Source organism: Lontra canadensis, unplaced genomic scaffold, assembly GCF_010015895.1.
Source record: "Lontra canadensis isolate GAN:19392208 unplaced genomic scaffold, GSC_riverotter_1.0 scaffold8, whole genome shotgun sequence".
Lineage (NCBI taxonomy): Eukaryota > Metazoa > Chordata > Mammalia > Carnivora > Mustelidae > Lontra > Lontra canadensis.
The window spans coordinates 26241987-26266805 of record NW_022631002.1 but is presented as its reverse complement, the minus strand read 5'-3'; the positions used below and the strand labels follow the sequence as shown (position 1 = coordinate 26266805).

Sequence of the window (24819 nt, the reverse complement as noted above, 5' to 3'; positions counted from 1 at the left end):
CGGCAGGGAGAGCCCACAGGGCGGGGCGGGGGGGGGGAGCTGAGTGGGTGGAGCATGCAGGCAGAGGCAGGTCCCAGACAAGGATCCCCAAAGTAGGTACAAGAGCATGACGCTGGGGCACCTGGGTGGCTCAGTGGGTTAAAAACTCTGCCTTCGGCTCAGGTCATGATCCCAGGGTCTTGGGATTGAGCCCCACATTGGGCTCTCTGCTCAGCAGGGAGCCTGCTTCCCCCTCTCTCTCTGCCTGCCTGCCTCTCTGCCTACTTGTGATCTCTGTCTGTCAAATAAATAAATAAAATCTTAAAAACAAAAACAAAAACACAAGAGCATGGTGCTCCCACACAGACACAATGGGGCCCTCAGACAAAAGCGAACAGTACTGCTGGGAGCTAAAGTCTGTGCTGGGAGCTTGGCAAATGTGCTTTCCAACCCCACAGCGCCCATGGTACCTGAGTAGAAACTGAGGCAGGCTCAGGAAGGTGGGTTGAGGGTACAGGTGCCTATCAGGGGTATAGGAGTGCCACTCGCTGTCTCACATTATAAAAATGAAGGTCAAAGGAGTGGAGGATCACAACACTTCTAAAAGGGCCCGGGGCCTCCCAGGTCACACCTGCTGGGGGCCCTTGCTTAGGTTGCTTTGCTCTCTGGACCTCATTTTCCTGGGCCAGGTAATGAGATTCCCAACTCCGAGCTGCCTTAGAGACTAAAGTGGGGTGCGGGATGAGAGGGCTTTGCAGAGTATGTGAGGAAGATGGCCTGATGTCCGTCGTTCTCCACGTTATCAGCTCCCTCTTCCCTTCCTCCAGCCTGCTCTGAGCCAGCTCAGACCCCAGACCCACGCTCCTGGCTGGACCTGAGAGCAGCAGCAGCCTGGGTTCAGTTCCCGGTCCCGTTATGCATTGGCTGGTCCCTTCCTTCGCCAGGCCTCATTTTCCCCATCATGCATGCCATTGCCCATCTCCCAGGCTGTACAGACAAAAATTAAGTGATTCCCTGGGGGAGAAGTAGCAGCTCTGAACACACTCCCTCCTCCCCGGGGAGGTCAAATCCCCAGAGGCAGGACCCCCACCTGCAGAGCTGGAGGGCACAGCCGTCACCCAGTCCAACCAGGCCACTGGTGCAAGGGCAGGGACAGTGCTGGTTGGGAGAGAGGCCATAGCAAGGGGCATGTCTGGATTTTATTGTAGCGTAATGGGGACCTGAGACCAAGGCAACTTGGGGAACATGCTTAAGGGCATGTAGAGAGCACCTCGGGGCCAGGATGTGAAGGGAGACTGTATTTGTCCAGCACTGGGGAGCCATGGCTAGTTCTTGAGTGGGGAAAGGGAAGGCTAAGATGTGCCTCTCTGACTTTGGGAAGCCTGGGAAGTGGGAAAACCACGGAGGAAGGTTTCATGTTCACACCTTTTTAGGCTACCTCCTGCAGAAGGGGGTGCGTCTGAGCACCATGGAGACAACCCCCCGGTGCAGCTGGATCTATGGGGTTGGAGAACTGGGAGGCTTTCCAGGGAGCCCCGCTCCATGGGGAGGAGTCTGCCTGGGGCCTGGGAAGCAGCTGGCATCTCACAACCCTGCAATTAGTAGGCAGAAGAGCTGGGGGTGGAGGGGTGGGGCTGAGAGCCGTGGCTGGTTTATGGGCGCCAATTCTGCCTCCAGGGTTCCCCTCACTGCTCCAGAAGGGTGTCCAGGGTGGCTGGCAGGCCCCAGGCAGACAGGGTACTAGGTTCTTGGGAGAGAATGCAGAGCAGGGGAAAAGCCAGAAAAATAATACTAACAGTTAAGTCATGTTATTGGGTGTGGGTCTGGACAACCCACTTGCTATCGTAATCATTTTACAGATCAGGGAATGAAAGCCCAGAGAGGGACAAGGGCTTGCCAAGAGACACAGCCCCCACCCTCCAACCCCATCCAAAAGAGCTGGGGCTAGATGCTAGGGTGATCTGGAGGGCTGGGGTGCAGGGACACTCCTGGGCACGAATTTCCACGCAGGCAACCCTAACAGCTGCTCCTGGTAGAGTCGGGTTGACATCATGACCTCTGCTGGAGAGCGAGCGGAGGCCAAGCCTTCAGAGGCCAGACCCCAGGGCCCCCAGCCTGTTCCTGCAGGGGGAGGAGGGCCTGGGTGGGGCAGTCTGGCCCAGCCGGTTCTCTAGCCTGTCTGGGCACTCCAGGCCTGGCAGGAGAGGCACTGGGCTGATGCTTTTGGGTACTGCACTGTCTGCCCTGGGAGACTTCTTATCTGAACAGCACACAGACCCACCCAGGCCCGTCCTGCAGGCACTGCAGTGGGGCTGGAGTTGAGGGGCAGGAGGGATGGTTCTGGCTTCTGCCTCCAACCATACCACCCATCTGCCCGCCCTCCCCGCCCCTTTCAAAGGTGCCCATAGAGCCCAGGATACCTTACTGGCTGCTGGCAGGGCTCTCTGGCCTCCGGGAGCATCTGGTGGGATGCGAGAAGCAGACGAGTACACAGCCTGCCAGCACTCTAAGAATGAACTGGGTAGGCTGAACCTGGAAGGGCTGGTGGCACTTTGACATGGGTGGGGCAATTCTGGTGGCACTGAGGACTTCAACAGGACCAGAGCTGCAGGTCTTTGGCCCAGCGGAGGGCAGGGGCCTTGCCTTGGAAGGGTGGGATGTGGGAGCTGTAATCGGGGGCCCGGGCTCTGGCCTGGGATCCATCTGACCTGGAATGCCAGCATCCCCACCAATGAGCCGTGTGGCCCTGGGCGAGTTACTTGCTCCCTCCGGGGCTCTGCATCCTTGCTCAAAGGAGGGAAGAGGTAGCGCCTGCCTCAAAGGGCAGGAGGCACATGGCGTGGCTCCATAGGCCTTAACAGTTGTTGGTAGTCACCCCGTGTGCCCAGTTCTGAGCCTGCAGTGGACAAGTGCACTCACCCACTAGAGCTCGCATTGACTTTGGATGAGCAGGTTCCCATGGCCTCCGGGTGGGAGGGGACATATATAAATGAGGTGCACGCAGAGTGAGGCTGCAGGGAGCGGCGGGGACTATGGCCCGCTGAGGTGCCTGTGACCCCGTTTTGGGCGGCACCTGCCTCTCCACCCCGGGGGCCCTGGCCACGCAGCGGTGTGAACCCAGCAGAAGTGCTGATTCCTCATGAGAAGAAAACCTACATTTTTCTGAGAAACTCCCCATTACTAATACTAGCAATGTGTATAGTATCGTTTTTAAAACCTATGGGAGCCAAAGCTGACCCTTCTGTCGGCAGAGGCTGCCCCCCTCCCCCATGAACAAGGGGACACGAGAGCCAGGAGCGGAGAGGAAGTGTGTTCCAGGCCCAAGGGATCTTCCAGCCCTGGGGTTTGTGGCTGCGTCTCCTGTCCCGAGACTTTGGTTTCTCCTTGGACAGTGCAGTAGGAGGCCAGACCCTCTCCTCGCTGACATTCTCAGGAGCAGCCCCACCCGCAGGCAGGGCCAGGAAGGGGGCCTCTGCTCAACACTCGGCCGGAGGTGCCAGGGAGTCTGGGGGAGCCCACAGGGCGGCGGATCTGCTCTGTGTCTGGGAATGGCAGGTCTGCCTGTGGCCTGGTGCAGGGGCTCTCAGGGCTGCTGTCAGCGAGGGTCTGGCTCCTGGGGGTCAAAGGGCAGCATTTCAGCCTCTTCTGGGGCCAACTTCCTGTTTGGGAGAGAAAACAGAAAGACCCCCGGCAGGTAAGGGCCCTCTTCCCACAGCTTCCCCCAGCCCTGGCTTGTGGGGAAAGCCCTATGGCGGGTGGCTCCCCATGGCTGGGCTGGCCCACTCCTTCCTTTCCCCTCAGAGCCATAGAGGCAGCTCCCCTCCGCAGGCACGGCGCCCCAGCGGCTCCTTGCACACCGCCTGAGCACAGGGAGCTCGCCTCTTATGCTGGCTAAGACCATGCGGGCAGATCCTCTCTCTGTAGAAAGCAGGCCTGCTGTCGAGGATTCATCTAGAGAGTCTCATTAGGGGCAGGGGTCTCAGCGCCACCTCGACCTGCACATGCAAACATATAGGCTACTGTGTTCTGAGTAACAGTTTCCACCAGATTTAACAGAAATCTGCTGGTTATAGAGGGCTTAGAAATGAAGTTTCAAAAATAAAATTAAAATTACCTGCAATTTCATTACCTAGAGCAGGGCTGAGGAAAGAGAAAAGGATTTATTATTTACGGTGTTTATACCCACCTCCGGTCGCCTGAACTTCATCCCTTGGGACAGAGCCCATCTGGCAAATCCCTCCTCTCCAGGGCACACCTTTAAGTACTTTAATAATAACTAACCTTTCCTGAGTTCCAGACGAACTCATCTTGTTCTCCTGACACCTGTAGGAGACGCCTCAGTTTACAGAGGGAGAAATTGAGGCTCAGAGAGGTCCGGTCACTTCCCCATGGCTGCACAGCCAGGAAGGGGCAGAGGTTTGAATCCATCTGGTGCAGGCTCAAAGTCTCCTGTCCTCCAGATCAGACACACACCAGACCTTTCCTTCCCCTCGCAGGAGGCGGATCCCAGGCCACCGAGCGGCTCAGATGCTCATCCATTCATTCTTTCTCACATTCGTTCGTTCAGCAAGTCGCCTGACGTTCGGGAGCTCAGGCTGGGTGCCGGACCCAGGCTGACTGCTGTCCCCTGCACCCCCTGCCCCCACCTGCCACACTCTGAGGATTCTGCCCTGAGAACCCAAACTCCATTTATTACAAAAGACTGAGTTTAGCACATTGTCAACAGCTCCACCTCACCCCCAAGGATAAGAGAGGCAGCCTGGGTCGAGGCCCCCACAGCCCCCTCTGACACTCCCTTGCCCCTGCACGAAGGTCCTGGGTGGACAAGGGCGCTGAGACTGGGTCCTGGAGTGGTCCTGTGTTTGTAGACCAAACGGATCCAAGGACCCCACGCACATATGTGAAATACACATGGATAATGTATACATGGGCTGTGGCTTCCCCTCCACGGGGTGTTGCTGGGATGGGACCATCGGCGCCCTCCCTGGGAGAGGACGACGTCCGCCACAGCGGGGAGCACGGCTGGGCAGCTGTGTCAGCTGGAGCCGCCGGTCAGCCTGGGCACCCAGGGGCCTGTGGCCACAGGCAGGTCCTGTCCGGCCCTGGGAGCTCTAGGCCACCTGGATCTGCAAGTCCTCGTCCTCATCCAGGTCGCTGGCTCCGTCCCCGGCCTCCTCGGTGCCAAAGCGAGCACTTCGGATCTTCCCGAAGAGGGGGGCGCTCTGCTGCTGCCTGCGGAGCCTGCGGGCCGGGTGACAGGAGGGTCGGGGACAGTCAGTCGATCAAGGGCGCTGCAAACAGCTCGGCCCTTCCCTAGCATGTCCCTGCTGCTAGGCACCTGCTGGGGCCTTTTCCCTCCAGTTCCTCATGTCACCGCATCTTTCCAGAAGTCACTGGGATAATGGAGGTGCTACCGTCACCCTCGTTTGACAGACAAGGAGACTGAGACACCCAGAGGTCAAGTAATGTGCCTATCCCCCAGACAGCAGGGAGTGAGGCTGGGCTCTGCAGCGGGCTGAGGCCGGAGAGGTGAAGCAGCCCCTTAAGGTCACCGTGCTAGGATTCGAACTGACACCAGGCTCCAAAGACCACAGGGAGAAAGTTTGAAGGTAGAGGAGTCGGAGGTCTCCTTTACCCTCCACGACAATGACAAAGGGCTCTGCCCTAGTTCTTCCCCATTCTGAAATTCCTAAAGCACCAGTTTACGAGGCTTGGTGGAGGAAATGCCCATCCCCCAGCAGAGTGGCCGCCTTGGCTCCATCTTACTGGAAGGCATGAATTATTAACACGGCAGGGAGGGGCCCAGGCGGGGGCCTCCATTACTGGGCCGTGATTTAGTGAGCTGTCCCCGGAACATTAAAGCACAAAAAGTTGGAAAATAAAATGAGGCAGCGGTCCTGGGCAGCCCTACCCTCCCCATTGGAAGCACTCAAGAGGCTGGGCACAGCCTGCCTGCCCATTTTGGAATGAACGGGGCCAAAGGACGTGGCCAAACAACACTGCGGTAAAGCCCGGGGCTCGGCGGTCCCTGGGGGTGGGGGGACAGAGCAGCAGCGCTGGTCAGACATGAACTGTGACCTGTCATGCCTGGGCCCTGTGCAGCATGTTATGGGCAACATCCCAGGTAGATGGGGAAACTGAGGCCAGGCTGGCCATGTCACACAGCTGTTAGGCCTGGCTCCATGGCCTGTATTCCAGCCACAGAAACTCAGCCTGTGGCAGCACGTAGTATAGGCTCTGTAAATCATGGCACTGATGGCCGGGAGGTTGGGGGAGATCTGGCCGGACCCCCGACCCCAGCAGTGTGGCCGTGGACACACCCTCCCTCTTAGGCCTTAGTTTCCTTCTCTGCCAAGCTTCCTAGAAAAAAATATCTTCCACTTCCCTTTTCTTGTAGAAGCGCAATTCTTGGTCGCATAATGTGGGACCCAAATATAAGTCCCCTCGTCCCCCAGCCCCCAGCGGCCCCCTGGGGGGTGTAGCAGCAGTGACAGCTGACAGTTCCTCAGCACTTACGACTGGCTGGAGCTTTTACAAGCTCCCTGAATTCTCACAATAAGCAAGGGTTAAGAAGTGTATCATCCCCACTTTACAGAGAAGGAAACGGACACAGAGAGGCCAAGCGAGTGATCCAAGACCACACAGGCCACTTCCACAGCTACTAAGCACAGATTCCCACCCACCTGGCTGCAGAGCCCGTCCCTCTATCCTCTGACATCACCAGAAACTGCCAGTAAGAGCCTGGCACGGGCCTGGCACAGGAAGTCAGCACAGTGGTCCTGACACTCCTTGCTGGTGGGGCGTGTGTGGAGTAAGGAGGGCCTTGGACTTGGCTCTCTGTCCCCTTATGGGCCTAGGGAGAGTGTTGGGAGAGGGGCACCTTGGAGTATTGGGATGGGTGGTCAGGGAAGGGAGGAAGAGTGTGATGGGTGGGTGGGTCCCCCACAGACCCTGCGGGCCTCCCTCACGAAGGCTGCAGCTGATGGCTTGGGCACACCATTAGGGCTGGGGCTCCTCCACGCTTCCCTGCCTTCTCATTGCTCAGATCCCAGCTGGCCTGGGGTCCCCGCAGCCCAGGGATCCTGGGGGCTGCCTGTTCTTCCTATCCATGACTCCCCAGACCCTTAGGCCCTGCCTGCTGCCCCACCTTGGACCTGGCCTCTTTGGCCCTCCTTCCTTCCCTCTCACCACCCACCCACCTGCCGGCCCACCTGGACTGCAGATGCTCCAGCTGCACTTGTAGGTTCTCGCTCTGCTCCGTCTGCTCGTCCAGCGACCGCTGCAGCTTCCGGGCCTGGTTGTGGGCCTCGTCCAGCTGGCAGGGGGGCAGGGCCAAGAGCGTGAAAGTCACCTTGAGTCAGCCTGGCCGGCCATCTACCCGGGACCGGCCACTCCTCTGCCTTTCCCGAGAGAAGTCCGTATCTGTCCTTTGAGGCCCAGACCAAGGCCCACCTCCTCCAGGGTAGCATGCCTTTGCTCCTCCCCATTCCCTGCTGTCTCTGCCCTCCAAATCTGCCCATTCTCCCATCCACCCAATCATCTACCCACCCATCCATCCACTCACCTATCCACCCATCCCACCAGCTATCTACCCATCCATCCACCCAACCAGCCACTGATCTATCCATCTATCCACCCACCCACCCACCTGTCCAGTCACCCACCCATCCACCCATCAATCCACCCACCCACCCATCCATCTACCTTTCCACCCATCCATCCAATCACCTACCCATCCACTCACCTATCCACCCATCCATCTACGCATCTATCCACCCATCCAACCAGCTATCTACCCATCCATCCACCCAACCAGCCACTGATCTATCCATCTATCCACCTACCCACCGACCTGTCCAGTCACCCACCCATCCACCCATCAATCCACCCACCCACCCATTCAGTCACCCACCCATCCATCTATCCATCCACCCATCCAACTTCCCATCCAGTCACCACCCAACCACCCAACCAATCATCCACCCTCTAACCCCCAATCACACCTCCATCCACCCACCCACCCACCCATTCAGTCACCTACCCATCCATCTACCCTTCCACCCATCCATCCAATCACCTACCCAGCCACTCACCTATCCACCCATCCATCCACTCATCTATACACCTATCCAATCACCCACCCATCCATCCACCCAGTCACCCACCCAACCACCTATCCAGTCACCTACCCATCTACCCACCTAGTCACCCATCCATCCAGCCACCCTCCACCCACCTACCCAGTCACCTACCCATACATCCATTCATCCAGTCATCCCCTCATCTACCCATCCAGTCACCCCCATCCATCCACCCATCCACCCATCCATCCACCCATCCAGTCACCCAGCCATCCATCTACCTATCCATCTATCCACCCATCCATCCACCCACATATCCACCTACCTACCCACCCATCCACCCACCAATCTATCTATCCACCCACCCACCTGTCCAATCACCTACCCACCCACCTATCCATCCAATCACCTATCAGACATCTCTTGGGACATCTCATCCATCCTCCTTCCCTCCGTCTTGCCCTCCGGCCCCCATCCACCGGCTCCTCTATTCTCGCACACATCTATTCGTACATCCACGGAATTACTTTGTTGTTCCATTTCCACGTCTACGTGCTCCACAGACCACCTGCATGTCCACCACTAGTCTATCCCTTAACCCAGTCAGCTGCTCGTCCCTCCTGCCCGTCCATTCTTCCCAAGCACCTATCCACCGACCACCGGACGACCGCAGAGGGACCCGGGAGGGCCGTGCAGCCCCCTCCTCCGCCGCCGAGGTCTGAGGCCGCCCTGCGGGCCCCACAGGGGCTCACCTCGTCCTCGGCCTGGGCCAGCTCCTTCTTGAGCTCCTCCACCCGCAGCCGCAGCTTCTTCACCTCCGCCTCGTGCTGCTCCACCCGCCGATTGGCATGCGCCAACTCGGCCACCTTCTCCTGAAACTGCTTCTTCAGCTTGCCATGCACATGCTTCAGGTCGGCCAGCTCCTGCGAGGGAGCACGTGGGGTCACAGGGCGCCCGTCGGCTCCCGGCTTCGAGGCTGGAGGGGTGGCGTGAAAGCACGGGCGCGGGGCCTGGCCCCGGGGGACGCCCGCCGGGAGCGGCTTCCGGGGCCATGGCTGCCTCTGTCCTCCCCCCCACCGCCCACTGTGGGCAGGAGCTCGACACACAGTAGGTGCTCTGCCCCGGCCTTGGCTGAACCGCCCGCTACCCCACCTTGTTCTTCTCGAAGAGCGCAGCCTGGCTGGCCCGCAGGTCACAGTCCAGGGCGCTGGCTGTCTGCCTCCGCCGCCGGGCCAGCGCCTCCTCCAGGTCCCCGACCTGCGCCCGCAGCTTCTTGTTCTCGCGCTCCAGGCCCAGCTTCTCAGTCTCCAGCCGCTCCCGGCGACCCCACTCGGCCGCGTTCTCCGCCTGCAGCCGCTCCATCTACCACAGGGCAGGACAGGGTCAGGGCTCCAGGGGGAGAAGGGCAGACAGGCCTGAGCTGCGTGCTCCCCGCCCCCACCTCCCCCTCCAGGGCCATTTTTGGCTCCAGGAAGCAGATCCAGCTGCGACAGCTATAATTAACCTGGGCTGATTTCACGGCGTGCAGGATGTGAGGGCGCTTCTGGTCTCTGTGTAGGAGAAAGGCCTGCCGCCCCCCGCAGACCGCACTACCTTCCGGGTGTGGCTGGTTCCTGCCTCAGCGCACAGACCTCCTTCTTGCCCTCTTAGAGGAGTGGTTGGCTGATGGAGGCCAGGCCCCTGCCTCCCCCCACCACCCCCCTGCCAGCCCCAAGCCCTCCCAGGTCCCGCAGGCGGCCTCACCTCACCCCTCAGCTCTGCCATCTTCCTGTCCATGCTGGACCGCGCACCTAACTCGTCCTCCAGGTCTTCGGACATGCGACCCAGCTCGTCCTGGTGGGCCTCCTTCAGGATGCTGAGCTGCATGACACAGTGCAGCCAGGTTCCGTGAGAACCAGCTGGGCACATCCCAGAAGCGGCTCCAGGGGATGGGTGCCGGGCAGGAGTGCTCAGCAAGGAGCCTGATGTGGAGCCCCGATGTGCCCCCGGGTATCCAGAACAGAGCCTGAATCTGACTGCTGGTGCTGCTTCTGGCATTTCACACCTCCTACCTCATGGCCATCTAGCCTCCCAGCGTCCACTTGGGGCCCCTGTCACCCCACCTTCCACAACAGTAGCTCAGAACGAGCTCTTTAAAAAAGATAAATCCAACCACACCCCCATCCCTGGGTGCCTTAGGATAAGGCCCGACTCCTTTCTATGGTCTCACAGTATGGTTGGACCCTTGCCCATCTCTCCTCTTAGTTCACTGTGCTCTAGGCTCGAGTCCTCAAACACACCAAGTTCCTATGCACCACTGGACTTTTGCACATACAGTTCTCTCTACCTGGTACACTCTTTCCAAGTTGTTTTACAGGATTGACTTTTTACATTCTTGGGCTTTGGCCTAAATGCCCCTTCCTAAAGTGAGGCCTCTCTCCTCCTCCCTCACTACAAGGGGTGTTTCCTACTTGATCCCACCCCCGTAACTAGCATGGGCGCACGGGAGGACAGAGCTGTCCACCTTTGTATCCCCATGTGGCCTTGGCACTGGGTAGCCCTGGGAACTGACTGAAAGCACTCTGTGTATCTGAGCAGGGTCCGCGTGTGGGTGCGGGCCTGGACACGCGAGGATTGCCTGGGGTGACTGTGGCATGGCACGGAGTCCTGTTGTATAGCAGGAAAAACAACAAACTATCACTGTGTGCGATGACACGAGTAAGCTCAAATCCGTAACACCGAGGGAGAGCAGCCAGTTATGAAAGAGAATCTTGACGTCTACCTGCTAAATGGAACATTCACGTTCTATTCACTTCTCCACAAAGCATTCCACTTCATAACTTGGAAAGATTAAAAAGGCAGATACCCGGACCCATCCCCCAAAAGATGCTGCTTCTGGAGAGTGAGGGTTTTAGGATTTTTCCTGAGAGTCTACTGTGAGACAGTCTTGGTTGCTTCCAGGGCAGTTTCAGGCTCTGAGGTCTGGGGGAATCTTTGCTCCCTCTAGAAATGCAGCCTGTCCCGCAGACTTTCTCTGGGTGGCTGCGCCCCCTGGTGGCCACGGAGGGCCCGCACAGGAGGCAGGACCTCGGTCGGCCCTGAGTCCCCAAACTGCAGTGGTGGGATCTCCTCTCCGCCAGGTGGACCTTCAGTTTTGTCATTTATAAAATGCGGACCTCAGGGCCCAGCTTCCTTGACTCCCTGAAGCATCACTGAGATGGAGCAACACTAGACCTCATGAATGCTACCCTTCAGCGTGGACTACAAAGCCCACTGAAGTCTGGCTCCCTCGGAACCTCATCTTTCACCTACTTCCCTCCAGCCACACTGCCCTCTGCTTCCTGCACGTACTAGGCTTACTCCAGCCTCAGGACCTTTGCATGCGCTGTGCCTTCTGCCAGGAACTCTGCCCCCATAACCTCTCAAGGATGGCTTCTTTAGATCTTGCTTCAAATATCACCTTCTGAGAGGCCATTCTTCTTTTTTTAAAATTTTAACTTATTTACTTACTACTTTCTTATTTTCTCAGAGATGTCATTCTTGACCCACCACCCCATGTCTCTTATTTTGTCTGACACTTTCCTAGCTTATGAATTTCTCTGCCTGGTTACTGCTGGTACGCCCTGTGCCTCACCCACAGCTCCCACAAGGTGCGCTCCTGGAGACAGGGACACTGCCTGCCCCAGCGCTCAGAACAGTGGATGGCGCGTGGCCAGAGCTTGATGAAGAATGACTGAACTCCCTCCTTTCTCCCACTCCCGCTGCTGAATGTCAACAGTGCAATGCTGCTTCCTCTAGGAAGACCACCGTCTCCAGCACTCACCTGCTTGAGCATTTCCTGCTTGGTCTTGTTCAGCTCCTCGTACTTGATCTTCCACTGGCTCAGCTCCCCCTCCAGCTTCTCAATGTTCCTGCTCAGCGCCAGTTTATCCCTGGAGAGAGGAGGAGAGGTAGACATGGGGGTGAGCCCACTGAGGCTCTCTGCTAAGAGTCCTCCCGCGCGGCCTATGCCTGGGGAGCCGGTGTCCGAAGTCCTTGGCTCGGCATTCAAGGCCCTGGAACCCCACATTGTGGCAGGCACCCCGGTTTTGCATTCCTTTGGGAGCTGGACTCCCCACCCCCCGCACAACTGCAGGTGTCCAGGGAAGTATGTCCAGGGTGTCCAGGGATGCGGGAAGGTGACCAGGACTCCAGGGCATTGGCTGTGCCTGGCCAAGAATCTCATGTTCAACTGCCCAATATGACCTCTGTTTCTGTTTTATGTACTGGGGTTGCCTGTAAGGCTTGGTTTGAACACATGGTTCTGGGGTCAGAAAAGCTGGAAAATGCTGTCCAGTGGGTCTCAGATGGAGGGGTTCCCTCTTGTCATCATCACTGGATGGGGGGCTCTCCTACGATCCTCACTCTACACTCTGCTCTGTGCAGGAATGAGACGCTGGCGGTAACAAGTATGGGGCCTGGCCCCAGCACCCAGCAGGTGCTCAACGAAGAGCTGTACTTACCCTCACTCTTCAGCACGCTGTGCCTCATGGCCCCCCGCCACCAGCCTCCCTCTCGGGAGCCCTGACCTCTCACGCCTCTAACATGGGCTTCTCAGAGGAGACAGGGCACCCTCTAGGAGGTGTTTCTGGAAACGCTGCATGACCGGCTCACTTGGTCGGCAGGGACGGGGGTGCCTACGTCCTGCACTGAAGGCCCAGTGCCATCCCGCCCCTCCAGGGATGACCTTGCATCCTCTGTCAAGCGTGTATGCCCAGCCGGACACCCCCGGGTGTGCAAACCATCTGAATGTAGACCCTCGCTCTGATTAACACGTGAACAGAAAGTATCTTTTGTACTCACAGCCTTTCCCCCGGAACAGAATCACTGTATAAACTGAGGTAACGGTGTGCTTTGCTTGGTTCAGAACTTTCCCAAAGGCTGTTCCTCTCTCAGGAAATCTTGTCACCACGACAGCGCTGGCATATCTGAGCGGTGGACCCTGCCCGCCTGCACCTGCTGTTTTTGTAGCTGTCCTGGGAGGTGACTTAACTGAGCCCGTCCACACAAAGCCTGACTTGGAGGATGGGCTACGGACATATTTACTGGGAGGGTTATCAACACTACCCCTCTCTGTAAGGGCTCCAGATTCTGACCACATCCTCCCCTCGGACACCATGGATTTCAACCGCATGGGTCCACTTACATGTTAATCATTTTGATAAAAATGGTACAGTACTGTATTTTCCTTTCTTTTTCTTAATGTTTTCTTTCCTCTAGCTTCCTTCATTATAAGAATACAGCACATGATACACAAGACATACAAAATACATGTTAGTCGGCTGTTTATGTTAACGGTAAGGCTCTGGTCAACGAGCTAAGTTTTGGGGGATTAAATGTAAGGAGTCAGATTTTCAACTGCATGGAGGGGCGTGTCAGTGCCTCTGAGCCCCACATTGTCCAAGGATTGACTACACTTCATTATTTCTTCTAGTGGAGCCAGGCCTGAGCGTGTCCACGTCATAATACGTATATCTTGTTACAAATTCCCCTCATTTCTGCTTTACATTTCAGTTAGCGAAACAGGTTGTTTTTTGCCCATCTTGCTTAGACAATTTTATGGCCTCACAGCTCTTGAGGCTAGAAGTCCAAGATCAAGGTGTCAGGAGGGTTGGCTCTGTCTGAGGCCCATGAGAAGGAACCTGTCCCCTTGCTTCTGGGAGTTCGCGGTCCATCTCTGGTGTCCTTGACTTACAGAAGTATCTCCCGGTCTCTGCCTTCACACTATCTATGCATTTAATTTCTGGACAGATAGGGAGTATTACAAAATGTTCATTAGAATCAGGCCTTGCCCGACCAAGGTCACCGGTGACCTCCATGTTCTAAATCCACTGGTCAGCACCTTGTCCTCGTCTTCCTTGACCAGCTGCTCCCACCCTCCTCTATGAAACAGGTGCTCCTGGTTTCCCTGACCCTTCTCAAACTTCCTTCTCCTGTCTCCTCTGCCGCTGGGCTTGCCGGGCTCACCTTCTGATCTCTAAAGCCAGAGGGCTCCAGGGGTCCATCCTCTGACCTCCCTCACTCAGCTCATGGCTTTTGAAATCATTTATTCCCTGCCGAGTCTTGCATTTTTATCTCCAGCCCAGATTTGCCTCGTGAACTCTGGACTCATTCACGTACCCAGCTGCTGCCTCCCTGTCGTCTCAAATTCAACTAGCCCAAACCCAAATTCCCATCTGCAACCCCTCAACCTCCCTGACCCTCCTTCCCTGCTCTTCCCTTTGCCCAGGACGTGCTCTCCCCTCTGGGACGTGAGGTCCATGAGGCAGGGAGTGGAGAGGGTTGGGAGCACAGGTCTGACTCAGAGCAAATGCATGATATGTATGTTATTTGAATAAAAAACTTGCATTGGTTAATAAAGAAGGTTAATAAAACAAAACTGCATCGTTCCGGTTAGAACACACTGCTCTGAAACTCTAAGCCTCAAGCCTCAAGAGTGCCAGGCACCTTCCGTGAGTCTCACGTTCTACAACACAGACTTGCATTCTGTGATTGTGAGGGGGCCCGCCGCCGGGGCCCTGCTTCTCCGCCGGGACTTACTCTCGCTCCTTGAGCAGCACCTTCTGGGACTCATCTAGCCGCAGCCGCAGGGCGGTCAACTTGGATGCATCCTCCTCGATGGTGGCTGTATCCTCCCAGGGCAGCCGGCTGCGCTCCTGGCGGCCTGAGCTGCCCCGTGGGCCCCCGGGCCCTGCGCTGCGTGCCTCCCAGCAGCCCTCAGGCTCCTCTGGTCTGCTCTTCAGCAGGCTCTCCACTAGATCCAGCTCCTGTAGGGACCAAGGTAGAGGAATGGCTGCTGAGCCCTCACCCTCCTGGCTGACCTCGTGGCCTTTCCCAGACCCTGGGTCTGGGATCAGCTTGGTGGGTAACCTTGGATAAGTCACACAGCCCTCCGGGCCCCACCCCTTCACCTCTTGGAACTGTACACAGAGTCAGCCACCACAGTTCCCTGTATCCGAGAAGATGGCCCTGGACAGATGGTGAGCTCCCTGTCATTGGAAGCATGCAAGCACATGGTGGGACACTGATGTGAATGGATGTAGAAGCAGGGACTCCTACAATGGATGTGAACCAGATTCCCTCAGAAGGAATTCTGGCTCTAAGATTCCATTCTTCAGGTGCAAACACTAAGGCACCAGGAGATAAGTGATACAAAAGATGCATAGGAAGGGGGTGCCTGGGTGGCTCAGTGGGTTAGGCCGCTGCCTTCGGTTCAGGTCATGATCTCAGGGTCCTGGGATCGAGTCCCGCATCGGGCTCTCTGCTCAGCAGGGAGCCTGCTTCTCTCTCTCTCTCTCTCTCTCTGCCTGCCTCTCTGTCTGCTTGTGATCTCTCTCTGTCAAATCAATAAATAAAATCTTTAAAAAAAAAAAAAGATGCATAGGAAGACAGCCCCTGTGAGCAGAACCAGCTCCCAGAACGGAAGCAGTGAGGGACTGTTAACTCAGTGCCAAGCCCCTGAGCTTCCCATTCCTCTTTGCCCCTCCAGCCTGCCCTGCTGCACCCAAGGCCTACTCTGAGCACAGACCTGAGACACATCCATGGCCTCTGTTCCAGTCTGGCTTCCCCCGTGACCTTTCTAGATGAGTCTAGGCCAGCTCCTTCCCTGTCTGGCCCTCAGTTTCCCTATCTAGATGGGGGCTTCGAATGCCACCTGGTCCAAAGCCTTATTTCATAAATGGGGACACAGGGAGGGAAGGGACTGGCTCTGGGCCACAGAACACAGAAGTGGCTAGGCTGGAGAAATGAACTCAGGCTGTAATGCCGGGGCTCCCCACGGTATGTGTCACCTCCTGGAGTGAGACTGACAACCGCAGCAAGCACAGGGCAGGAACAGCACAGTAAGGCTTGTTGACAGGGGCTGTCCTCTGCCCCAAAGAAGAGCAATGAAGGAACGCCACCTGGCTGACCCGGGGAAGTGGGGGCTTCAGCCACTGTAGGCAGCAGTGCCCACTCTAGCCTACAGGGGGGCCAGGGGCTGCTCAAGGGAGGGGAAGGGGCAGCCAAGAATCTTAGCTGGAAGAGCTGCACTGTCTGGGGATGGAGCCGGGAGGCCCCCGAGCCTGGACTCAGCTCCTAGAAGGCCTGCTGGGTCGGGAGATGCTGCCCTCCACAGCCGCCGTTCACGCTCCGGCCACGCTGATGATTGCCACGGACTCTGGAGGTCACCCGGGTTAACTACTTAGCCCTCCAGTCACCAGCGGGGGTACCCTGGTACTTAATCTCCCTGCGCCTCAGTGTACCCATCCACCAAGCAAACACCTCGGGCTTGTGAGAACTGCACATGCCGAGCTTACTGCCGTCTGCAGGAGCCCACAGAATGATGGGAGTGGTCATGCCCCGCCTCTGGGCCTCTTCAGGTCTAGAACGCCTGCCTGCACACTGCACGCGAATTCCTCCACATCCTCCTGGTCTCGGCCGAGATGGGACCTCTTCCAGGAAAGCTTCCGTGAAGCCCCCTCCTCAAAGCCTGGTTCAAGGACCTTCTCTGTGCTCCTAGTGCCCTGACAACCTCCCACCTCTCAGCTCTGACTGATGCGGGTTATAAATGTTTACCCTCTACACCCGCCTCCCCACCCCCGCCCCCATTCAAGTTGAAGGAAAGAACAGATTCCTCTCTGTTGCTAATAGGTGTCTACCAGGCACGAGCTTCCATCCCGCTCCTGCTGCAAACGGACGATTTTAAGGTTCTGTTGACTGCTCAGGTGTGGGAGTGGAAGGCCCACCCGATCCCCGCCTCTCCACCCTAGGGATCTCCGGAAGCATGCCCTCCTGAGGTCCTGAGGAACAGAGGCAGTGCAGCTGAGTGAAACCTCCCAGGGGACTGAGCCCTTCCTATTCCCCTTTCTCAGTCCTGCCGCACCCCTTCCAGACCCCAGAGCCAAGGGCCCTGCCCACGAGCCCGCCCCCTCGCCAGACCCGCAACCCCACTCGCGCCGCCGCGCACCTGGCTGCCCTGGGGCACTGCGGACCCGACGTCGCGCACGGGCTCCTGCTCCCTCTCAGGCTCGGGCTCCGGCCCGTCCGGTGTCCTGTCCGCGGCCCCCCGGGCGCCCCGCAGCCGCGCCAGCTCGCGGCCCCGCGCCTCGCACTCGCCCTGCGCCTCCTGGCGTTCGCGCCGCGCGCCGGCCAGCTCCTTGGTGAGCGCGTCGAGGCGCTGGCGCAGCTGGCGCACCTCCTCCCGCGCGCGGTTGCGCTCGGCGCGCACCTTGCTCCACTTCTCGCGCCAGTTGGCCGTGCAGTCCGACCACCAGCGCATGGTCTTCTCCATCTGTGCCGCCCGCGCGCGGGCCTCCTCCAGCTCCCGCAGCCGCAGCTCCTCGCGGCTCTCCCAGTCCCCGTCGGCCAACAGCGCGGGCGCCGGCGGCAGCGGCAGGGCAGGCGGTGGCCCGGGCGACGGCGTGCCGCTGGGCGGCGTGGGCGGCAGCGAGTCGGCCGGCCCCATGCGCTCCGGAGACGGGCTGCCTAGGATGGTCAGGAGGCTGCCCTTGGACAGCTGCGGGGACTCCGCCAGCCGGGGGCTGGGCCCGTGGCTCATGGTGCGGCCGAGCGGGCGGGCCCTGGGTTCCAACTCCGGGCGGACTCAGGGGCCCAACGGGGGATGCCTTCAGGATGGGATACCACTGTGCATGCTGACCGCGGCTCTCCACTGCTCTCCCGGCTACTGGGTGGGGGAGGCCTCCTCCTGCTCGCACCTGTGGGAGAACGCAACTGTTAGAAGGCCGTGGCCCCCATCTGTCCATACCCGTAAGATCAGCCATGGGAAGGGCGAAACAGGCAGCAGGAAGAGAATGGGCAAAAGCGAGAGGAGAGAAACGGTCTGCCCCAGGAAAGCCCCGGTGAGGCTGTGGTGGTGAGCGGCAGTGGGCCTGTAACCGCTTCCTCAGGGGCCTCCAGACACCCTCCTGCAGACCCTTCACCCGGCAGCCAAGGCAGCTGATCTCAAACCCTGATCTGCTGTCCCTGACCTTCAAGTCCCACGTGATCTGGTGAATGGCTTGGGCTACTTCCTCACCTCCGTCCCAAGTGCAGCATGCTTGCACCATGGCATTGCGGCCAGGCCTCCCCTCCCTACCTCTTCCGGCAGTGGGCTAACTCTTTTCAGCCTTAAAATGTATCTGAGTTGGGGCACCTGGGTGGCTCAGTGGGTTAGGATCTGCCTTCGGCTCAGGTCCCGGGATAGAGCCCCGCATCCGGCTCTCTGCTCAGCAGGGAGCCTGCTTTCCCTCTCTCTGCCTGCCTCTCTGCCTACTTGTGGTCTCTCTCTTTCTGTCAAATAAATAAAATCTTAAAAAAAAAATGTATCTGAGTTATCACCTCCTCCTAGAAGTCCTCCAGGACCACCTCAGGCCAGCTGGCCTGCCCCGCCTGTGTCTCCATCACGAGTGTAACCAACCTCACCTACCATTTATCTGTGTCACCTCCTGCTCCCCATCCTTACCCAACGCTGTGAGTTTGCTGAGGGCTGGGGCTGACTCTTGGCCATCCCAGCAATAACATTTGAGAAGGTCTGACTACAGGCCAGGGGCCATGCCCATGGTCTTCTGTGAACTATCTGACTTACTCCTCTCAATAAACTCAGGGGAAATGGCTCCCATTTATCGCAGAAGAAAAAGGGAGGCTCAGAAAGGTTCAAGCCCAGATTTGATTCCAGGTACAGGGTGAGGTGAGGGCGAGGTGTGTGGTGAATGCGAGGCATGCTCTGGGGTTAAGATGGAAATAAGCCAGAGTCTAGATGGCAAGGGTGCAGCGTGGTGAGAGGTCCCACTGCTGGGCTCTGCTATTCTGGGCCACATCACTTTAAAAGACGTAAGATGCATGTCTTTCTCCTCTCTGTCCCCAACCTGTCACCCTCTCTCTCCATGGTGGTCTTGCACTGACCCCCACCAGCAGCCCCTGGGCCTCCACCCCAATGGCCAGCTCTTCCTTTGCGGGGCACTGCTGGTGAGGCTCTCATCAGCACCACAGCCAAGGGCCTCAGCACTGGCTGCTCCCAACACAGCCCGGCCAACTCTCTCTGTCCCCTCTAACCATCTCCCACCTCCAACCGCTCACTCTCAGCAGGTGATCTAATATCAGAGTTGACAGCAGAAAAACGGAAGCCATCAGATGGGGACACCCTCCAGGTCCTGCCCCCAGGACCATGGCTCCCTCCTCCTTGCCCCTAGGAGGCTGGAAGGGCTTTCCCTCCCTCCAGTCCAGGCTGTGCTCCAGAACTCCCCTGCGCCTCTAGAACGATGTTCCTCAGATAACTGAGACTCAGCCTGGTCAAACTGGAACTCCTCTCCATTCCCCCCACAACCACCTCCTCCTTCTGGATGCCCCGTCTGGGAGAAGAGCACCTCCTCACTCCTTCATGCTGTGGAGGATGTTCTGGAATCTGCTTTCTCCCCGCAACCCCCACCCTGCAACCTCCAAGTCCTGTCCGTCTGTCTGCCACACGTCACAAGGAGCTAGCTACCTTCCTCCTATGTGGCCACTAGCCTGTCAAGCCACGACCATCACCTCCCACCTAGGCAACCACAGCCACTACCTCCCTGTCCTGAGTTCCCCTGCAAGCTGTGCCTTCTTCAAATCCATTCTGAACAGCAAGAGCCAGAGGGAGTTTTTACAAATGCCAATCTGATTGTGCCAGGGGCCACACCCTTTGTTGTCAGCAATAGCTGGGACAGCTTTCTAGTGTCAAGTCCAAGCTCATGTTCTCTAGGAGTCCAACTCCAAAACTTCAATCCCGAAAGCAGCCCCCTGATCCCCCCACTTGTTCTCTGTCCCTCCTGCCCACTGCAGCCCTCTTCCCCTGCCCAGCTCCCATTCCGTGGCTCTGATCTGGCCCTGGCCAATGCCTTTGGTGCCCCAGCCCCTCTCTTGTCCTCTTCTTTCCCGGCAACGCCAACCCAGGGCACCTCCCCAGCTCTATCTTGCCTTCCCCCATCCAAGCAGGAACAGCAGATTTTCCCACCACGTGGACAGGTGTCAGGACCATTGGCATCTCAGAGCGTTCAGTGATTCTACTGCATTTCTCTAGTCTGTTGGCTGTTTGTTCATTGTCTGCCTCCCTGCCAGGCATCAGTTCCAGGCTCAGCTCTGTCACCAACCTCATGTAAGCCACCTGCCCCTTTCTGGGCCTCAGTTTCTCCACCTGCAGAATGGGGCTGTGGTGAGGGTGAGGGAGACCAGTGCGCTTGATCCTTCAGATTCACGTGGACGCTAATGCAGTTCCCAGGCACCCCTTGCCCCCAGACTCATGCTTGGTAGGCGGGGGGTTGGGGATTTGCACTTTAGTAGTCCAAGCTGGAGATAGCTGAGTATTTGGTGATGCCTTGTTACCACCCAGAGTTTCATACATATAAACATGTATATAAACATACATATAAACATGTATGTCTCAATGCCAACAACATCCGCAGAGACAAAGTCACACACACAGACACGGCCATGTGGAGGAAGGTTCCACCGCCCCATATTCCACTAACTCCCTGGCAGGCTGCACGCCCTCTGACTCAGTCTCCCTACCTGTGCGGTGAGGTGGCTGGCCCAGATACCATCTGCATTCACAGACATTGTTGTACACCCGTACACACGTGCAGACACACAGGCAACGTGAATACAGATATGAAGACCTGGGCAGACACGCATGCCCTCCAGGATGGCCCCACGCGCCCACAGCTGTATGGCTGCGGAGACGCTCACCTCGGAACAGAGGGTCACAGACGCTCACCTCGGAACAGAGGGTCACAGATGCACCTGGAGACACATGCAGCCAACACACAGCTGGACACACACACAGACATGCAGACACTCATCCCCAAGACAAACGCGGCCACACACAAACACACATATGGGCACTCACACTCCTCCTCTCCCCGTTTTCCTGGCCCAGCTCCATGAGGAGAAGCTCTTGGAAAAGAAAAACAATGTGAGAGCCTGAGGGGGAGGGGAAGAGGCAGGAAATCCCAGTGCCAGCCAGACGCCCGCCACAACCACGCTGGTTATAGGGATTCGGGGGAAGGTCCTCCAGGCTCTGTCTGTTGGGCCCTTCTGGCCACCCCTAAACGGAGAGGGTGTCAGGGACGGGGGCCAGTGCCATATCTTCGCTGTGTCTGGGAGCCACCAGGCCTGGCATGGGGCTCAGTGGCGTGGGGGCGGGCTCTGTCCAGGAATCTCCAGCCTGTCGTGCAAGGGGCAGGCCAGGCGCCGCCCAGGCCCCTAATGGCTTCCAGGCGCCCACGCTAGAGGCAGGGGTGGGCTCCAGGCTCAGCTCCTGTTGCCCTTCCCAGCAGCCTGTCCCACTCCCTCCTGGGGGCTGGGTGGGGGAAGGGGAGCAAGGGGAAAAGAGGAGCTCCGGACAGCCCTTCTGCCTTTCCTCCAGGGTCCCCTGGAGGCTGTCTGTGCACATGTTGGGGAAGGGGTGGGGGTCCCAAAGCTGGTTTTCTTGAGAAGTCCACTCACCAGCACACCAGGAACCCTGCACCCTGTGTAGATTCAGGGCAGACGGACCCTGCCTAGCAACGCCTTCCCTCATCCCCCCCTCCACCCCACTCCAATCCCACTCACATAACACAGCCTTGGGGAGACACACTCACACATAGTCCTAGTAACCGACGCAGTCACTGAGAATCCTGCAACACAGAAGCTCAGCTTACAGTTACAGAGACAGGCTCTGTCTGCCCTGTCCTGCCCGTCCCCTCCCCACCAGGCTCAGTACCTTCTTCCCATAAGGTGTGTGTTTTTGTGTGTGTGGGGTGGCCTCTGGATTCCTCTAGGGTGTCACCACCCCCCAAAGAGCAGGTCAGGGAGGGACCAGCCACCACAGCCCTCAGAGAGCCTTCCCTGCCCCACTTGCCCCTTTCTTCCCCTCTCCTGCCTCCCATCAGCCAGACGGATCTATCCCTGCTTTAATCCTCACGGTTTCTGCTCACCCTGCTCCCCCAACTCAGAATGGCCCCCCTCCCCACTCCTGACTCTGATGAAACCCTCACCTGTCCTTCAAGCTCGGTTCTACCACCTCCAGGAAACGCCTTGATCTCCTCAGCTCCAACTGCTCCCCAGGGAGCACAGCCCTACAAACTGTCATGGCCAGATGTGGCCAGCTGCCCTCTCCTCTTGCAACGCACGCCTCTCTGATCCAGATGCGACACTTGTGCCACCCACAGCTTCTAGGACAGGACTTGGATACAGGATTTGCTTAAAGCTGGCTGGTAAGGTGGGCAACTGAAGGCTAAACCATGACCTTGCATCCCCTTAGTTGGGAAGTCCTCCCAGTGGGACTCAGAGCTCCTGAAACCCACTCTCACAGCCATCTTCATTGCCCCAGGCAGCTGCTGGTCCACTCCAGGACAGAAGCTAGAATGTTTCGATCCCATACTTGCCTCAGGGTAGGCTCTCATTCACCTTGTTCATAGAAAGTGACCAGAGGTTCCCGCTGCTTGTGGAACTGTTTAGAAGGTCTCTCCCCACTTCTTTCTCCATCAGCAAACTCCTACACATCCTTCAAGACCCTCTTCTGGGGAGCCTTCTCTGATTTCACAGAGTATGTTAGTGTTCCCAAAACACTGGCACCTCCCTGTTCTTCAGTAGTAGTCACAAGAAATCTTGGTCTCTCTGGCTGTTAGCACAGGGTCCAGCATACAGCAGATGCTGCATAAATGCATTCTAGGCTGATAGATAGAAGATGGACGGTTAGGGGTCTTCTAGTGAAGACGGAAGACTGAACTATCCTTAAGGATAAGGAGTCATTTTGTGGCCACGCTCTGAAACAGGCAAGTGTCTGAAACTGTCTGTGGCCAAGGTCAAAGGCAGAGGTCATCTTGTGGCCAGGTCAGGGATCAGTCTTCTTACCCGAGGTAGCCTAAATAGACAACTTTGTTTTTTCCTTAGCATGTTTAGATAACGGTCAATATCCAGTGAGAGAAGTAAGCAAAGCTGAAGCCTGGATGTGGGCCAGCTGAGGGGCCTGGGGGTTGCCAGGTGGCTCAACTCTTCCCTCAAACTCAGAACACTCTTCCGTCTTTCCAGAACCTTTCAGGTGGCGCTCTGGAGCTGCCCATGGCCACAGGCCTGGCTGTGGGCAGGGAGCAGAGCCCGGCAGGAAACCGCAGAGGACAGCCTGATTGGATAAATGCAGGGTCCAAGGCTGGTCAGCCCACAAACTGTGGGCACCTGTTCCTTGGACCTGCTGCCGGGGCTCCAGCCACTGGATCACCAGGAGAGGACTGAGAGGAGTGAGAGAGGTAAGCAGGGCCTGCAGGCTGGACCTGAGCCCCAGGGTAGGCACCTCTGGCCTGTCCCAGGAATCCCCATCTCAGACCGAGGAGCCACAAAGATGTCCTAGATCACATTGAGAACTCCTTTCTTTATAACGGGCCAGCTTAGGCCCAGAGGAGTGACTACTTGCCCACACAGGGGACCAACAGCAAAGTGGGGGTGACCTGGGGGGTAGTGCTGGAGTGCTCAGACTGGCTGCTTCCACTCCTGGGATGTCTACCTAAGCACATGAGTTCCCCTGGGAACACTTACAGGATGGGGGTCCTCAGGCATCAGGCCAAGTGGCCAGGCATAGCTGGTATGGGAGAGAGTGAGTGTGCCTTTCATGGGGACCAGCCGGCCTCTCAGCAACTCCTTCAACTATTCTCTCTGGTAGAAGGGACATCCCACCAGTCCCGGCTCTGCCACTGATAGGCTGCGTGATCATGGGCAACTTTCTGCCCTAGCTGGGACTGTTTCCTTGCCTGTACAGTGAGGAGAGGAACTAGTAAGATGCCTAAAAGCTCTGTCCAACAAGTGGGCAGACCCTGCGCCAACCTGAACCAACCAAACCCCCATCTAGGTCTGTACAATCCACCCTTAAGATACAGAAACCAGAGCCGGGGCGGAGAACGGGCTTGCCAGCTATCATCCACCCGCACCATCAGAACAGTGAGGCAACTGAGGCCCACTCCAGTCTCCTCGCACTCTCGAGCCATCGCTCTAACTGCCCCAACTCCTTCCAGAAATTCGCTTTCTGCCCTCCCACGCCAGAAGCCGCGTCTGCCCTCACTTCCTTGCCCCCTCACCAACCTCCCCCGTCCAGCAAAGACGCCCCGCTCCCTCTAGCGGCTGGCGGAGGGCAGAGGGGGCTCCCGACCCCGCGCGACGCGGTCCCGCCCACCCCGCCGCGCGGCTCCCATTGGCGGCCACCGCGGGCCGGGGCGGCAGCGCCGTGCTCCCATTGGATCGTGCGCCCGTCCATCCCGCACTCGCCATGGTGACCACGTTGGGTCCCCCGGGAGAGTTCCAAATTCCGCCCCCGCCCGCCGCCCCCCTCCCGTCCGGTCCCGGCCCGCAGCATTCCGTAGGAGGCCCTGCCCCCCCCCCCCAGCCCCCGCAGCCCCTCCACACCCGAGGTCCAGGGTCCCGGGAGGTGGGGGGAGCCCGGGAAGGGGGCTAGGAAGTTCTGCTCGGAGTTTGGGGGTTGCTGCGGACGCTGAGCCCCTCTCCTACAGCACGCCCCCAACTTAACCCCTTCCCTCCCGCGGAAGGTTCGCTGTCTGGGGGGAGTTCCCGGGACACAGTGGCTTGCCGTCCCCTGCACTGCCGCCCTCGCTCACCTCCGCCGGGGACCCGCGGGCTCCGGATGTCCGACCCGCTGCGGCTGGGAGGAGCGGGCACGGGGCTTGCTGCGGCCGCCGCCTGGAGGGCCGAGGGAGGGCCGCCGAGTCTCCTCCTCCCACCGGGGGGGTGGGGAGAGGAGACGGCGGGGCGG

The 24819-nt window shown here is 58.3% G+C and overlaps 1 protein-coding gene across 1 annotated transcript; it reads right to left on the bottom strand.

The window, feature by feature from the left end:
* Positions 1-4647: 4647 nt before the first annotated feature.
* On the bottom strand, positions 4648-24762 carry CCDC102A (coiled-coil domain containing 102A). Its single transcript, XM_032854385.1, has 9 exons — positions 24665-24762; positions 17026-17773; positions 14619-14845; positions 11863-11971; positions 9804-9920; positions 9213-9422; positions 8813-8983; positions 7191-7294; positions 4648-5220 (listed from the first exon to the last, which is right to left on the bottom strand). Exons 2-9 carry the CDS (start codon positions 17614-17616, stop codon positions 5091-5093), a joined length of 1659 nt encoding a protein of 552 aa, XP_032710276.1. The 5' UTR covers positions 17617-17773; positions 24665-24762; the 3' UTR covers positions 4648-5090.
* Between the last annotated feature and the right edge of the window lie 57 nt (positions 24763-24819).

Bases quoted from the DNA above. Each gene is read 5' to 3' on its own strand.
- CCDC102A (XM_032854385.1), bottom strand. From the start codon at position 17,616: ATGAGCCACGGGCCCAGCCCCCGGCTGGCGGAGTCCCCGCAGCTGTCC. The intron at 14,846-17,025 runs GTGCGCGGCGGC...TGGTCCCTACAG, and splicing joins CAGTGCCCCAGGGCAGCCAG to GAGCTGGATCTAGTGGAGAG. The intron at 9,423-9,803 runs GTGAGGCCGCCT...GCCCTGTGGTAG, and splicing joins TGGCAGAGCTGAGGGGTGAG to ATGGAGCGGCTGCAGGCGGA.